Here is a 16,676-nt window from a genome sequence, read left to right on the forward strand (position 1 = left end):
AACTGCTTTCCCCCAGTGGTTGATCATTTGCCCTCCTGATTCAGCATATATGAACCATATCAGATCTTTTGGAAGAATATGGCAGATTGATAGTGCAGTGAATCAATTGGGCCTCGTACGCGCAGAAGGCCCTCTCATTTTGCGTGAGCTTTTGGGTGCACACTTTTTCATCTTGGCAGGCCCAGTTTGTCGCTCTCACACTGTAGGTAGCCCAGCGTATACAATGGCTAATGTGACTTAGTAAAAGTGTTTAGTCATACAACTCCATTGTCATTCTTGCTCTGTGCATAAATAATGGTATATTCTATCCATATATGGCACATCTCCATCTTATGGTCTGCTACTTGATGGCATGAAAGCTGTAGTTTTAATCAAGAAATCCACAGCAGGCCTGATTTCAGTGCAAACTGTTGTCATGCAAGGCTGCATCATTGCCCCAATTCTTTTCTCATTATTACTCACTATGGTGCTGCAAAATGCTTCCTGCTTGAGCAGATTTATTCTACATCATCTCCATTCCAGAACTACTGACACTCAACTTCATGCATCAAGCTGCAGCAAGCAGACAATACTTCTATATGTACATTTCTGCAAACTACCCCACTGTACAACACTGTCCCCTCAAAAATCCATAACCAGACTCTGGAAAATGTAGACCACTTTTCTTCTCTCAAGGATCTCTTCTCTGCAAAGTCACCATCTCCTTCAGTGTACTAGCTCAGCCTTTGACCATCAAGGAAAACAATGTTTGAAAATCAAGACCTGAAATCTAAGACTAAGCTCGTGGTCTACTTGGAGCAGAGATCTCAGTCTCTGCAATATCCTGTAAATCCAGGGAAAGTAAACTGAGGGCAGCAATCAAAAGAAGTAAAAGTGCTGGTGATGCTCAGCAGGTCTGTGCAACATCTATGGAAAGACAAACCAAATTAATGAGTAAAACACACAAAGTGCTAGAGCAGGGGTTCCCAACCTGGGGTCCACGGAGCCACCAGTTAATGGTAAGGATCCATGGCATAAAAAAGTTTGGGACCCCTCGTGCTAGAGAAACTCAGCAGGTCAGGCAGCATTTAAGGAGAGGAATAAACAGTTGACCTTTCAGGCTGAGACCCTTCATCAGGACTGGAACGGAAGAGGGAAGAAGGTGGGAGGAGGGGAAGGAGTCCATTGTACCAAATTAATGTTTCAAGTCAGTGATCTTTCATTGGAACTAGAAAGCTGGGAGGAAACCACACGGGTTTTCAATTGTCATGGCGATTAAAAAGGAATTGTCTGTGAAGTGGTGATTAGCATAGTGTTGAAGGGAGATGAATAAGGGCAGTACATTGGGGGAAGAGTAACGCTCGAACTGGGAGGTGCAGAATACGGCAGTTCCTGGAAATCGGAAACAAAAGCAAATTAAATTGTCAGCAGATTAGTTAATATCTGTGGAGAGAAACAAACTAATTTGCATTACAAGTGGCTGTTCTAACATCAAAACTGCTGGTTCTGACATGAACAGGAAAAGATGATTATCAGAAATTGTTGAATTCAGTATTGAGCCTGAGGGGAGAAACCAGCCTAGATGAAAGATTAGTTATTTTTCCTGAGGTTTGCATTGGTCCTTGTTGGGATGGTGTATGAGACTAAAGGAGGGGTCAGAGTGAGAGTGGGATAGATAGTTAAAGTGGGAAGTTGAGGGTCCCTTGCAGGCTGATTGGAGGTGTTCTGCAAAATGGTTCCAAACCCAATGTTTGGTTTCTCCAGTGCGGAGATGACCACCAAATGCAATCTGCAAATTTGGACAAATCGCCGTTTCAACTTGGAGAACTATTTGGGTCCCTGGATGGTGAGAAGTGAAGAGAGAAAGGGACAGGGAGTTGCATTGCTTAGAGTCGATTGGGAAAATGCTGTGAAAATGTAGTGGTGGGTGAGATGGTGGAGGTATGAACTAGGGAATGGTCATTTTGCACTGATGAAAGGAGAAGGGAGGGGAAGGTGAGCTTTACTGGTGGAATTTCATTAAAGGTTGCAGATACTCTTAATGTCAGTGTCCTCTCCCAAAGTTCAAAGTTCAAAATAAATGTATTATCTAAGTCACCACTGCTGACCTCGGAGAGCTGTGCAAAAAGTTTTCCATGGAGTGAGCATCCTCTTTTACAGTACCTGCCCCTGTTAGGCATCAGTTCAGTGGGATTTAATGGAACCAGAGCTTAGGGCACTATAAAGCTGCTTGTACATTCAAGAATTCTGACAGATGGCAAACCAGGAAAGAAAATATAGAATTAGTTTTAAAATACTTTACAGATCACCAAAGAAAGAGTTAGAATATATACCCCATTTGAGGAAGTTGAAGTGAAATTATCATGAAATAATGTAAGAAATAGATGATATATTAAAATCAAAGTATTTTAAGGTATGCATAAAAGTAGTCTTTTGGGACCAGTTTTGAAATTCTCTTAGCAGAAGTTATGGCTTAATATGCTTTTTGTAAACCTACCCAACCTAATGCAACAAACATACTCCATTTGTATTAGTGGATCAAGTTTTTTTGGCTAGAAATTGGGTTTTACAAAATGTGGGGCAATGTGAAGGCTAATCAAGGAACCAGTGATCATAGTGTGCAGCTCAGAACTGAAATGCACATATACTGGCTTGAGTGAAGAGAGCAGCATTGATTCATTTCTCATAATGCTGGCTATTGAAAACTTTTGCTGTGTACAATCGATGTGACAATATAAACTTTCTAGCTGCCAGATCATTTCTGAACCCTGTGCAATGTGCATCTCTGAGTGGGCATCGGTTCTCTTTCTGGCATTTCATTTATTTAATTTATTCATTTATTTATCACATGAGCATCAAAACATACAGTGAAATGTGTCATTTGCATTAATAACCAGCACAACCTATGGATGTGCTCGAGGCAGTCTGCAAGAGTGACTGCACATTACAGTACCAACATAGCATGCTTATAATGTGGCAATGGAGAAAATAATCACTGTATGCCTGGTGGCACCATTGGATGCACGACCATTGCTGGGAAGATATGATTGAGGTGAATTGTGCCTGAAAATATTAGGGGCAATTTCCCATTAAGTACCATTTTACCTGACAGAGATCACTAGGGTGATCTACCCCAGCTGGATAAAACTACTTTCCTGTATTATTTGAGCTTTTTAAAGAAAAGTGTGCAGGTGGGTCCAACAACGAGGCTGATGTCTTGTCAAAAAGACGGTATCTTTGACAATGCCGTGCCCCATTGTCAAAGTTGGAGAACATACCAACATAAGCAAAAGTTCAGGAGTGAGACTTGAAAATGTAGGTGGTGGGTGAGAGAAAGAAGAAAAAAGGAAATGCCCACAATAATCCTACCAATACCCCTATTCAATCCATAACCAACACATGACAATTTTAGTCCACCTGGGATAGATGCACCCCAGTGATATGTGGAAATCTTTCCTTTTCAGTCCTGATGAAAAGGACTTGGCCCAAAACATTGTCTGTTAACTCTTTTCCATCAATGCTGCCTGGCCTGCTGAGTTCCTCCCGCGTTCTGTGTGCGTTGCTTTGGATTTCCAGCATCTGCAGATTTTTTCTTGTTTGTGGAAGTCTATCCTCTGTCACATGCACTTGGGTACAGTATCATAGCAACTGTATCCTGTGCTTCTCTTCTGAAATGTAATTTATTTTGAGGTAAAGAGAATCAACTTCAGAAGCAGAGGGCAATATGAAGCAATGACTGTATTGTGCATTTGCTAGTACTGAGCAAGGAAGGATGTTTCACCCTTTTTGTAGTGAGGTATCAAGGGCATGTTTTCATTGTGAATTTTTTATTGTGTTGGAAGTTGTGTATGAAACGTGAGGTACAAAAAAATTGAATGCATCACTATAACCCCTTCATGTAAGAGTGTGATTTATAACCATTGAAAGAAAGACTTGATTTTCTTCTGCCTTTCACAATCAACTAAGCAACTTGTAGACAATGAAGTCCTGTGGAAGAATAATCTCTGTTAAAATGCAGGGAATTTGTAATCCGTAGACAATATGTGTGTGTGTGTGTGTGTGTGTGTGTTTTTGCTGATAGTTTAGAATCAGCAGCCAAGGAACACACAGAAATAGGAGAGGTACTTCTGTAACTTGTTTGTGACGCAAACTGTGTGTGATTTATTTTCTAGTAATAATCTGAGAACTTCATAAAATTTTAACTACTAGGACTGACACTCCAATTCATCATTTGCAGATGTAATCGAATGTAGGACTTTCAACATGCCAGAAGTCATGTAGAATAATGAGAATATTGCTTCATATAAAATTACAGTGATCATGGAATCAAAGAATCTCGCAAGTGCATGCAGAGAAGAAGGCCATCATGCCCCTGAGGCAAATGGAGAGCAAAAGTCAATCTCATGGAAGAACTCAGCAGTTCATGCAGCATCTGTGGGAGGAAAGAAGTTCGTAGTGTTTCAGGTTGAAATTCTGCATCAAGAGGCATCAACAATTCCTTTCTTCCCACAGATGTTGCTTGTCCACTGACTTCCTGCAACGCATTGCTTAAGGCTCCAGATACCAGGATCAGCAATCGGTTTTGTCTGCTTTGGACAAATAAAGAACTATTTTGACTATTCCCACTCCTCGTCCAGTTACTATGTAAATGCATTTAGAGTTTCTGCTTCAGGCTGTAAGTTCTAGATTCCCACCACTCTTTGAACAATTCTTCCTCTGATCCAGTTACTTAAAACTATGGCGCCTTGTTCTTGACCAAACTGACAAGGGTAATAGGTCCTTCCTGTCCACTCATGATTTTATAAAGCTGATTTAATTTCCCCTCTGCTTCCTTTGTTCCAAAGGGTGTAACCTTATTGCGGCCAATCTGTTTTCTTAACTAGCTTTCTTCAATCCTGGCATTGTCCACATCCTTTCTACTGCTAATATATCTTGTCATCCTCAAACCGTGACCTATCTGGTGTCGTATACTGTTTCAGAATGATTTCCCGGTTCTACTGTATATTTTGCTCTGGCCAATAAAGACAAATATCCTGTGTGTCCTCTTATTAAGCCCTTTGTTGGTCCTATCTGTCCTGTTACTTTCCAGGTATCTGTGGACATGTGGCCAAAGGACTACTGCTCCTCCACAGGGAGACAGGAACAGGATTAGGCTACCTGGCCCCACGATTCAATATGATCATGGCTGATCCACCCCAGCCTTCAAATCTAACCACCTACATTTTCATTTCCTTTGGCTTCCTCACGTGCTTCAATTCACGTTTTGAAAGCAATGATTCATCTGAATTGATAGTAGTTTGAACTAATATCAACATAAGAAAATCCCATTTCAATTTATAATATATTGCATTGTGTGAAATCAATGCAGGACACTTTTCACTGAAATTAGCTGGACAAATTGATGACAATTTGGGTGAAATGATTGCAACCCAACCAAAAGATTGTAAGCTCACACTGACACTGGTAGGGAACTTGGGCTGTGATTAGTGTCTGGACCCCCAGTTGCTTTTAGGTCAGCACTTACTCCATCCAGTTTTAGGATGCAGTCCAGTAAGTTATTTAACAGTGCGAAGCTTCACATTTCTATTCAAGCATGGTGAAAGGCAAATCCTTGAAATTGATGAGGACATGAATTAATTGAATGATAATTAACTTGATTTAACAAGTCATGAAAAACTTTGGTATTTTAACAATCCAGCAAGCCACAGATTAACTTCTGAGCTTGTATTACTCTGTCCCATAGCTACATTTGTCAATGGAATGTGTTTTATTAAAGTTTTAACTACTTTCATAGTTTTGCTTAAAGACACTTGCCCTTTGGCTCAGTAAGGAGACAATATGCCATGTATATTCTATCGATAATGTTGCAAACAGTGTTGGAGCTTTCTGAGAGAACTTGCTTCCCCATCGTGCAGTTTTTAACTTGCACTGCAATAGTTAATTGTAAAAGAAAAGTTTTATTGAATTTTGAATTGTTTTAATACAGTTACATATGGTATGCTTTCCTGGTCTGAATAGATCTGAGAGACTCGAACAGAGCAAACATGCAGTAAGATTATAGTGTTGCCAGGTTTCGTCATTGAGCAGGCCACTGGGATTCTGAAGGTATCTGGCACATTTACAAATCTGGGGAGTCATTTTGTACAGTTAAGCCAGCCTCTCTGGCGTGTTTTGTTGCTTGCTGGAGACTACACGATTTTTCCATAGAAGTATTACTGACCAATGCCCTGGCAGATGGGAAGGAGGCTAAGGACAGAAGTATCAGTAGACCACTGAACCCCTGCTTGAGGAAGCAGTCACATCAGGGAATCCTTGGTTAAGATGCTAGGATATGTGCACAAGTCCACAATGAACCTTCGGTACAGTTGGTGGCACTTTAGCCTCTGAATGAGAAGATTCTGGTTTTAGTGATCCTCCCAAACATGAAGCACAGAGATCTTGGTTGAGTTTGGGTTGTGGCTGAGGTTCCAGAACTGAATAAGGGTTGCACTGTTCCAATAGCTATCCATAAGATCATAAAGCATAGGAGCAGAATTTGGCCATTCAGTCCATTGAGTCTGTTCCACCACTGCATTATGGCTGATTTAATATCCCTCTCAACCCTATTCTCCTGGCTTCTTCCCATAACCTTTAATGCCCTAACTAATCAAGAACCTATCAACCTCTGGCTAAAGAAATTCTTTCTCGTTTCTGTTCTAAATAGATAACCCTCAATTCTGACACTGTGCCCTCTGGTCCTAGACTTGCCCACTGTAGGAAACTTCCTCTTCACATCCACTTATATCTAGGCCTTTCAATATTCGATAGGTTACAATGAGATTCTTCCCCCCTCCCCACCCCCCATTCTTCTAAACTCCAATGAATGCAGGCCCAGAGCAATCAAACGCAACTCGTATGCTAACCCTTTTGTTCCTGGGATTATTCTCATGAACCGCCTCTGGGCTCTCTCCAATGCCAGCCAATCTTTTCTTAGATAAGGGGCCCAGTACTGTTCACAATACTCCAAGTACGGTCTGACCAATGCTTTATAAAGGCTCAGCATTACATCCTTGCTCTTATTCTTCTGATGACAGATTAAAATGAGGAACTTTGGGTGGATCACATGGTACAATTTAGTAAACAAAAAGGCTTCTTATCTCCTGTGGCTTCTGTGGAGAATGCCAAAAATATTCTGTACTCAGTAATACGTTGCTGTTTTTGGGGGCTTGCAAACTGACTACCAATTTTCCTAGATTGCACCAGTGACTACACTTGAAAAATAAACTTGGCAGTAAAGCAATTTAGTACATTGTGAATTCTTTCCTTTTCTAAATAGTTACTATGCCTACTGTTACACCACTTCTGCATTTATGGCCCCTTTCTGAATCATTCACTTTCTGGTGTTCCCCTCCATTGTACGGTTTGGACGGAGTCTGATTTTATACTGTCCAACTCTTTCACACCTCATTATATTTCTTTCTGGACATTTCTACAGGACCATGAATTCCAGCCATACAGAACGAAGAGCCCCATTTGTTAACACTCAGTAAAATGAGCACCCTCTGTTCACACTCAGTAAAATGAGCACCCCTCGCCACACATGAACACCTACTGTCGTCATAAGCTACTCATCTGAAAGAGTCGGGGCTGTTTTAGGGAGCAGCATTTCTACAGTCAGGGCAGCTAGCAGACTTGAGTATATTTTTATTTATTTAAACTTTTGTTTGAACTTTCTATGTTAACTTAGAATTACTAAAACCTGACAAACTCTCTTTAATTTTTGATCAGCTCCCTCTCCAAAACCCACCAAGGGGTTATACACCTGGGGCACAGAAGTTACCAATTGTTGCCTCCTTTAGGTTTATTCTGGCATGTGATTACATACACCCAGAACCAGTGAAAGAAGGTGTTCATCGTCTGTATAATGCACTCACACAAGTCCTCCCGTTCCTCAGATTACTTCGAGCTCCAGCACCCACATTATGACCTTCAACCTATTGCAGAAAATGTGATGTCTGTGCCACACTGAATTCCTCCTTGTCACAGACTTGTTCATTGCAGAGGTGCTGTGAGGAGCTAATCCCAGTTTGAACATTGCCTTGACCCAGGAAGTGGGACCAGAGCAGAGTAGAAGATGGTGCAGTCAATGCAGTAACACAGAAGTAAGCCTATCTGAGGAGAGAGGTCATTTAATTAAATCAGTCTGGAGTTAAGAAGTTAATGGTGAAATTACAGATTGGTTAAAAAAAATGGCTTCACCAGTATCTTATCAAAAGAAAAGATTGATTTCCTTCCTGGTGTGAATGTGACTCCAGGCCCACCAATGTGGTCAACTCTTAACCCCCCTCAAAAACAATCACTGCTGGGGAAGTCTTGAGCAACGCACACAAAATGCTGGAGGAACCTGGTAATCAGGTGGCATCTATGGAGGAGAATAATCGGCATTTTGGTCTGAGATCCATCATCAGGGCACTGGGGAAGTGTTATGCCAACATCATCCACATCCCAAGCATCGACATACTTTCAAAGATAGATACTGTCTAGATATTGAGTGGAATGACTACCAAGGGATTACAAATTAGAACTGCTGCCAAGGAACTTGCCACTACATCTCTGTGTTCAAACTGAAACAAACTAAGGATTTAATACTGCAGTGTTTTACTTTCCGCATACCTTGCTGGACTCCGGTGACATGCTGGAATTCCAGTCAGTGGCTTGTTTTCAGGTAGTCAGCTTTTCACTGCATTGTATTTATTGCAATCTGTAGGTTTACAGAATGAATTTACAGTATATTCTGACTCTGGAATTCACGTATCAGGGCAGTTGAATGACAAGAATGCCTCTGCGTCTTTAGTTTTAGCCCCATGAGTGAAAGACTTGATATGCATATTGAATTGAGCCAGCAATCTGTTTCATTCAGATACACTCCCCTCCACCCACCCATCCCCCAGTACTAATGTTCCAGGATTAACCAGTGAGAGTATTTCTCTCTGTGGAGCCGGCTTCAGAAGAGTATTTGCAGAATGGAGGAAGGCAGAACTAACCAGAGAGAAAACTCTCGACAAGATCACTACAATTCCACTGTGTGACAGGAAATGCTGAAAGTCAAACCAGCTGTTTTTTCCCTCTATATTATTTCCACATGTCTCTATTTTTAATAAATAATCTTTGTCATGTGTGGTGTGTCAGAGTTCACAAGTGTGACCCTACAGTGGAAACAAAAAGCACAAGGCATGTTTAAACTACCTTCCTCACTTGAGGACACAGAACATTAAGAGACATAAAGGCCATAAAGTTAGTGACGATTTCTCTGTAGAAAGATAGAGGTAGGCAAGTCTTTTTCTGCTCTGTCACAAGCATATTAAGAATTGTACAGGGCCACTAGATAATACTGCAGAGCAATTCAAACTGATTTTACGTCACAGATGAATAGCTGTTGTAGGATTGTCTGGAATTGAACAACATAATTGATGTTAAAATAGGTAATGTAACAGTGAATGCATTAAGCAGCTCGATGTATGGATACTGTGCACTCAAGATTTAAAAAGATAAGATTTGTATTAAACTAGGGTGAACCATAGTGTGGTAGTTAGCATAACACTTTTCAGCGCAGTGATTATAACTTTGGGGTTCAATTCTCACCTCTGACTGTAAGGGATTTGTACGTTTTCCCCATGGCCATGTGGGTTTCCTCAGGGTGTTCCGGTTTCCTCCCACATTCCAAAGATGTGTGGCTTACGGGTAGTAAGTTGTGAGTATGTTCTGCTGGCGCTGGAAGCATGGCGGCACGCAGACTGCCCCCTGTACATTGTCGAACTGTGTTGGTCATGAATGCAAAATGCCACCCTTTCACTGTACGTTTTGATGCACATGTGACAAATAAAGCTGATCTAATCTCATCTAAGATTAGCCAATATCTTCAGTGTTCATTCAGGATGTGGATAGTTCCTCTGACTTGAAATCCAGTTCACATGATTCCTTGTTTCAAAAACAGAGTGCGGTAACAACAGTCTTTCAGACTGATTTCCATTGTTGGGAGAATAGTTGAAGTGATTGTAAGGGATGTTTTTATTGTCACTGAGAAAAGGAAGAAAACATTAGAAACGCTTATGAGGAATTGGAATTGGTTTATTATTGTCACATCTACTGGGTACATTGAAAAGCTTGTCTTGCATACTGTTCATACAGATCAAATCATTACACAGTACATTGAGGTAGTACTAGGCAGGATAAAATGTAACAGCTACAGAGAAAGTGCCGTGAGGCTAGACAATAATGTGCAAGATCACAATGAAGTTGATTGTGAGGTCAACAGTCCACCTTATTGTACTCCAGAACCATTCTGCAGGGTAGATGTTCTCCTTGAGCTCAGTGGTATGTATCTTTCAGACTTTTGTATCTTCTGTCTGATGGGTGGGGAAAAGAAAGAATGTCCGGAATGGGTGGGGTCCCTGATTATACTGGTTTCTTCACTGAGGCAGCGAGAAGTATAGACAGAGTCCACCGAGTGGAGGCTGGTTTCCTTGATGTGCTGAGCTTTGTCCACCACTGCAGTTTCTTGCAGTCATGTACAAAGCGTTTCTCATATCAAGCCATAAGATGCATCCGAGTGGGATGCTTCCTGCAAGATGGCACCGAAGTGTGACGACTCATTGCAAACTGCTCTCTGCATTTCCACTCATTGCTCCTATTATTCTACTCTTTTAAATATAAATTCCATGTCTCTAAGAAAAGTTGATACTGCAACAGTGATCAATAACAGAAATCCAATGTGTACCTACCAAATTCTCACTGCAGTATTTCACTGGAAACATTAATTCCAATAAAGTAGTGGTCAAAGTGACAATCTTTGCACTACCTTTTCATTTGTTGTGGAGTTTAGACATGCATTATTATGCTTTTCTTATTCACATGTTCATTTGACTTTAGACTCGGAAGTTATCAAAGGCAGAGAGGCAGAGGTTCAGTGAGGAGGTGGAGATGCTGAAGGGATTGCAACACCCCAACATTGTGCGTTTCTACGATTCCTTCAAGTCTTCTGTGAAAGGCCACAAATGTATTGTGCTGGTGACTGAGCTCATGACATCAGGGACACTCAAAACGTAAGTCGCTCCCAATCACACTTCAGAGCATGAAAATCAGAAGAGCTGCAGATGCTGAAAGTCCAAAATAAAGGCAGCAAATGCTGCAAACACTCAGCAGCCCAGGCAGAGGGAAATAGGGCCAATGTTCCTGGCATTTTCCGTTTGCAATTCAGAGTTCTCTGAAAGGTTTTGCTTCCGAGGCAGTGTGATAGCTCGGATCACAAACAGGAAGGAATACATGCACTAGAGGCAGGAAGATTCACACAGCAAAAGTTTATGTCCTCTAAAGATGAGGTCAAAATTACATAATTTGTTTCCTTCTTTAGAGTCACACTTCCACTTTCTACTGTTATCCCCATTCATCTTACGGGTTCTTTAGCAGATTGGGGATTCAACCAAAGTGACATTATAGACAAACATGGTTTTGTGCAAGTTGCAAATAAATTTGCAGATAAACCTTATCCCAAATTATAGGAGCTTCCAGGCCAATTTTGGTGCACCAGCTGGGTGATTTTCACAACTTGCCGCAAGAAATGAGTCTCTCTCCTCCATCATTGTGCCACACTATAAAGCAAACCTATCCATTTTGTATCCAGAAGTACACAAGTAAGAGCAGGATTAGGTAACACTCCCCACACCCCCATCCATCCTGTCAAACCCTACTCCAAAGTCTACTCAGCATCTGAAAATCCTGTCCAGCAACTCCGGCACCACCCCCCCCCCCCCCGACCCATCTCTCCTCTCTGTCCTGCAGATCTATTCTCCTCAAAATAAATTAATAGGGAATAAAATTTAGGGTACCATTTCACTCTAGTTCAAAGATCAAGTTTAATTGTCATTCAACCATACATGAATACTCATGAATACAGCCAAACGGAACAGCGTGACTCTGGGGCCAGGGTGCACACACAGTACCGACAACACAAGGCATATACAGCACATATAAAATAGCAGTAAACATATAAAATATTAGTAAAATGCAGTAACCCAAAAATTATAGTCCAATATATTCTGGTTGCTTTATATTATCACATAAAGAACCATTTCAGTTATAGCTAAAACACAGAGCCAAATTCCTGACAAATATTTTCATCACAAATGGAAGAAAAATAACAATCAGAGAACTCTTTATTGTCTTTATTTTTTGATCTTTATGAAGCATTATTTTCCTACACCTGGTAAACTTGTGTGACTGTTCTACATGATGAAAGACTTTATTTGCTGTGTAATGTATAATACTGAGCAAGCTGATAATGTTAACAATATGAAGGTTAGCTGGAATAATTTTCTTTCCATTTCAGGTACCTAAAGCGTTTCAAAGCAATGAAAAATAAGGTTCTGCAGAGGTGGAGCAGACAGATCCTGAAGGGCCTTCAGTTTCTCCATACACGATCACCTCCCATTATCCACCGGGATCTGAAATGCGATAACATCTTCATCACAGGACCAACAGGCTCCGTAAAAATTGGTGACCTTGGTCTTGCAACACTGAAAAGTGCCTCATTTGCAAAAAGCGTAATAGGTAAACACTTTAAGATCTTGTATATCTTTATTTATTAGATTAACATGGCATCATCGAAATGAGTTGAAGTGGTAAAACGCAAACAACAGGAATACTGCAGATGCTGGAAATTCAAGCAACACACATCAAAGTTGCTGGTGAACGCAGCAGGCCAGGCAGCATCTCTAGGAAGAGGTACAGTCGACGTTTCAGGCCGAGACCCTTCGTCAGGACTAACTGAAGGAAGAGATAGTAAGGGATTTGAAAGTGGGAGGGGGAGGGGGAGATCAGAAATGATAGGAGAAGACAGGAGGGGGAGGGATGGAGCCAAGACCTGGACAGGTGATTGGCAAAAGGGATATGAGAGGATCATGGGACAGGAGGCCTAGGGAGAAAGGATGGGCAAGCTGTCCAGCTTTTGGCTCCATCCCTCCCCCTCCTGTCTTCTCCTATCATTTCGGATCTCCCACTCCCCCTCCCACTTTCAAATCTCTTACTCACTCTTCCTTCAGTTAGTCCTGACGAAGGGTCTCGGCCTGAAACGTCGACTGTACCTCTTCCTAGAGATGCTGCCTGGCCTGCTGCGTTCACCAGCAACTTTGATGTGTGTTGCTTGAAGTGGTAAAACATTATCCAGATATTAGACTGTATCATGCCATGTCTTGGTGGGATATATGATTAAATTTCAATTTAAAATCATTTATAAAGACAAATCAGGCATTTTTTGTGACTTTTGTCCAAGCATCTGTTGTACTAGTACACAGTGGACCATGGGCAAGACAGTGCAGCTGGCTCTTCTAAGGCTTTGGATCACTGGAAGTCTACCTCACAGTTACTTAAGGTTGAGTCACCAAACAGTCTTCCACACGCTATGGCGACTGTAAGCCCACCTCAATTAGACCCTCCTTAAGTAACATATTGACCTTTGACTAACTCACTGCTGATGGAATGTTTCAGAAGAGAAGTTAAAGCCACATTTACATAGTATTAGTAGTAATGATGTGCTTGGCACAATGAATGTTAGGTGAATTTCCTGTACTGCATAATTGCACATTTTATGAATAAAATATATGAATAAAGTATATATTTTTAAAAATACCCACGATGATGATTTTCCCACAGGCCCTTCCACTTCTTCCAAGTCATTACCCTGGTTCATACTGAGGATCATTCATCTGCCATTGGGATGAACCCAACCTAGTTCTGCCTGATTTAAGACTATCCCTCTTCTGCCAGTTCAGGGGAAGCTCATTATACAGATTATATCAGTGATGGAGAGGTTAACTATTCCTAACAATTGCCATAGAGTTTCAAGACAACCAAAATTGGAACAATTGTGGGAAAAAAGTACAAATAAACTTAGCAACAATCAGATAAGGACCTTACAAATCCGCTTCCTCAAACACGTGGATCCAGCGACATCGCTGTTAATGGGTCGAGAAATGGATTTAGCATTGCAACCACGATAAAGTTCCACTTCTGTCTAAGTAGCTATAGTGTTTCATTTAGGTGCCAGCCTGTGATCTACACTCACCTAGCACTGAACTGGAAAAAAAATCCTCTTTGCACAAAATTGGCATGAATCCAGAGTGAATGGATAGGTGCACCCATTTTTAAATAAGTCACACCCAATTTATGCTTCAGTAGCATGGACTACCTACACAAAATATTTTGTGTCAATAGTAAAGTTACACAGAATATCATGCTGCAGGGGCAGAAGATAATGAGCCCATACTTTGCACCTGGTCTTTCCCATAGTCTAAAAGTGAATTAAGCCACTTAGAATTAACACATAATCTTATATTTCATTGATCAAAGGCTAGGACGGATTTGATGTGAAGACAAAACAGCATTCAAATGCAGATAGTCCGCACTCAAGCCAAATATTCAAGGTTATTTAACGCAACACTCAGAAGAGGTCAACAAATGTGTACAGTTGCATACTAGCTTAATCTGTTTCAAAGGAGAGGGCAAACATTGTCTCTTTGACAAAGTATTTTTAGAACTAACAGCAGGGAATGTCCAGTGGATGTATAACACAGACATGTTCATTAGCCCGATTGACTGAGAACAGCAAATGCAAAACAGCAAAAGTGAAAGCAAAGAGAAGGCAAAGAGGTAGTCATTAAAATAAATCAGTGACAGCATCCACTAAACAGAAAGTATGAATTAACAAATCAAACTAGAAATGAGAAATAATAGACAAAGAGCAGGAGTAAGAGACAAGCCAGTACAAATATGTTCCCTTCTTTCACCTTAATTCAGAATATATAACATTAATATATACCCAGTGGCCACTTTATTAGGTGTCTCCTGAACTAATAAAGTGGCCACTGAGTGTATGTTTGTGGTCTTCTGCTGCTGTAGCCCATCCACCTCAAGGTTTGACATGTTGTGCATTCAGAGATACTCTTCTACACACCACTAGTTTAACACGTGGTTAATTGAGTTACTGTTGCCTTCCTGTCAGCCTGGTCATTCTCCTCTGCCCTCCCTCATTAACAAGGCAGTTTCACCCACAGAACTGCCACTCACTGCATGGTTTTTTGTTTTGTTTTCCACACCATTGTCTATAAACTCCAGAGACTGTTGTGCATGAAAATCCCAGGAGATCAGCAGTTTCTGAGAGACCCCATTTGGCACCAATTATCATTGCACAATCATAGTCACTTAGATCACATTTCTTCCCCATTCTGATATTTGGTATGAACAACGACTGAACCACGTGACCATGTCTGTATGCTCCTGTGCATTGAGTTGCTACCACACAATTGTCTCATTAGATTTAGCATTAACGAGCAGGTGCCTCTGAGGGTATTTATTGATACAAGTGAGCATTTCTCTAATGAAAATTAACAGCCAATTTTGGCACCAGAGTTGCTGACCATTGTGATTGTGTTTAATCAAAATCCTTCACATGAAATATGACAGCATTTAATAGCTTAACACAACCTTCCTTGTTTTAGGTACTCCAGAATTTATGGCCCCTGAGATGTACGAGGAAAAATACGATGAAGCGGTTGATGTTTATGCATTTGGCATGTGCTTATTGGAAATGGCCACCTCAGAATACCCATACTCAGAGTGCCATAATGCAGCCCAGATATATCGCAAAGTAACAAGTGTAAGTAGAAACTTAAGCAACACACATAAGATGCTGGTGAATGCAGCAGGCCAGGCAGCATCTATAAGAAGAGGTACAATCGACGTGTCGGGCCAAGGCCCTTCATTAGGACTAACTTTAGTTTCCTATTTTGAGAACTGAAGAACTAATTTGTGAATCAAAGTTGCCATTTACACGTTCTAGGATTTCCACCTCAGCAAACTCGCACAGCTACGCCTCTAGCTTCACTTCACCTGCTGTCAAAACCCACATCAGGACCTTCGTTACCTTGCGTTAATTGCTGCAATCCATTCTTGATTGAAGTCCTTCATCTCACACACAACAATTTTATGGTCACTCATACCCTGCTAGCTTTCCCCACTACACAGCAGGCTCCACGGAGCGCGGCACACGAACGTAGCGGTTAGCGTAATGCTTTACAGCACCAGCTGTGAGATCCAGGTTCAAGATCGGGATTGAATTCCCGCCACTGCTTCTAAGGAGTTTGCACATTCTCCTTGTGACCACCATATTCCAAAAATGTACGGGTCAGGGTTAGTAAATTGTGGGCATGCTACGTTGGTGTCGGAAGTATGGTGACACTTGCGGGCTGCGCTCAGCACATCTCGGACTGTGTTGATCATTGATGTAAACGATGCATTTCACTGTGTGTTTCGATGTACACGTGACAAATAAAGTTAAATTTATCTTACCCATTCATCTACTGCTGTTGACCTGCATTGTCTCTCTATCCCAGTAATCTCCTCCAACTGCATTTCTCCAATTCTGGTATTCCTATCCTAATCACTCCTGATTCCTGCATTTCTCCCATTGTGCTTTCAGCTACCATTTCCTAAACACTGTAATTCCCTCCCTAAACGTTGTCTCTTCCGATCTCTTTCTCTTCCTTTACAACATAATTTTTAAACTATTTCTTTAACCAAATTCTTATCAATTGGCCTAATATTTGTTTTAGATTTAGTTTGGTGATCATTTGAGACATCTGCTCTGCTAAACTGATATAAACATA

At 41.1% G+C, this 16,676-nt stretch overlaps 1 protein-coding gene across 2 annotated transcripts in view; it reads left to right on the forward strand.

Annotated features, from left to right (window-relative positions):
• wnk4a (WNK lysine deficient protein kinase 4a) overlaps positions 1 to 16,676 on the forward strand; it is a 97,174-nt gene that overhangs the window by 17,935 nt on the left and 62,563 nt on the right. For both annotated transcript variants that reach the window (XM_063037518.1, XM_063037519.1), the window contains exons 2-4: positions 10,888 to 11,060; positions 12,344 to 12,564; positions 15,510 to 15,667. In XM_063037518.1, the coding sequence (XP_062893588.1) occupies positions 10,888 to 11,060; positions 12,344 to 12,564; positions 15,510 to 15,667 (552 nt within the window). The remainder of the gene's footprint in view (positions 1 to 10,887; positions 11,061 to 12,343; positions 12,565 to 15,509; positions 15,668 to 16,676) is intronic.

The sequence above is a fragment of the Mobula hypostoma genome, chromosome X1, assembly GCF_963921235.1.
Source record: "Mobula hypostoma chromosome X1, sMobHyp1.1, whole genome shotgun sequence".
Lineage (NCBI taxonomy): Eukaryota > Metazoa > Chordata > Chondrichthyes > Myliobatiformes > Myliobatidae > Mobula > Mobula hypostoma.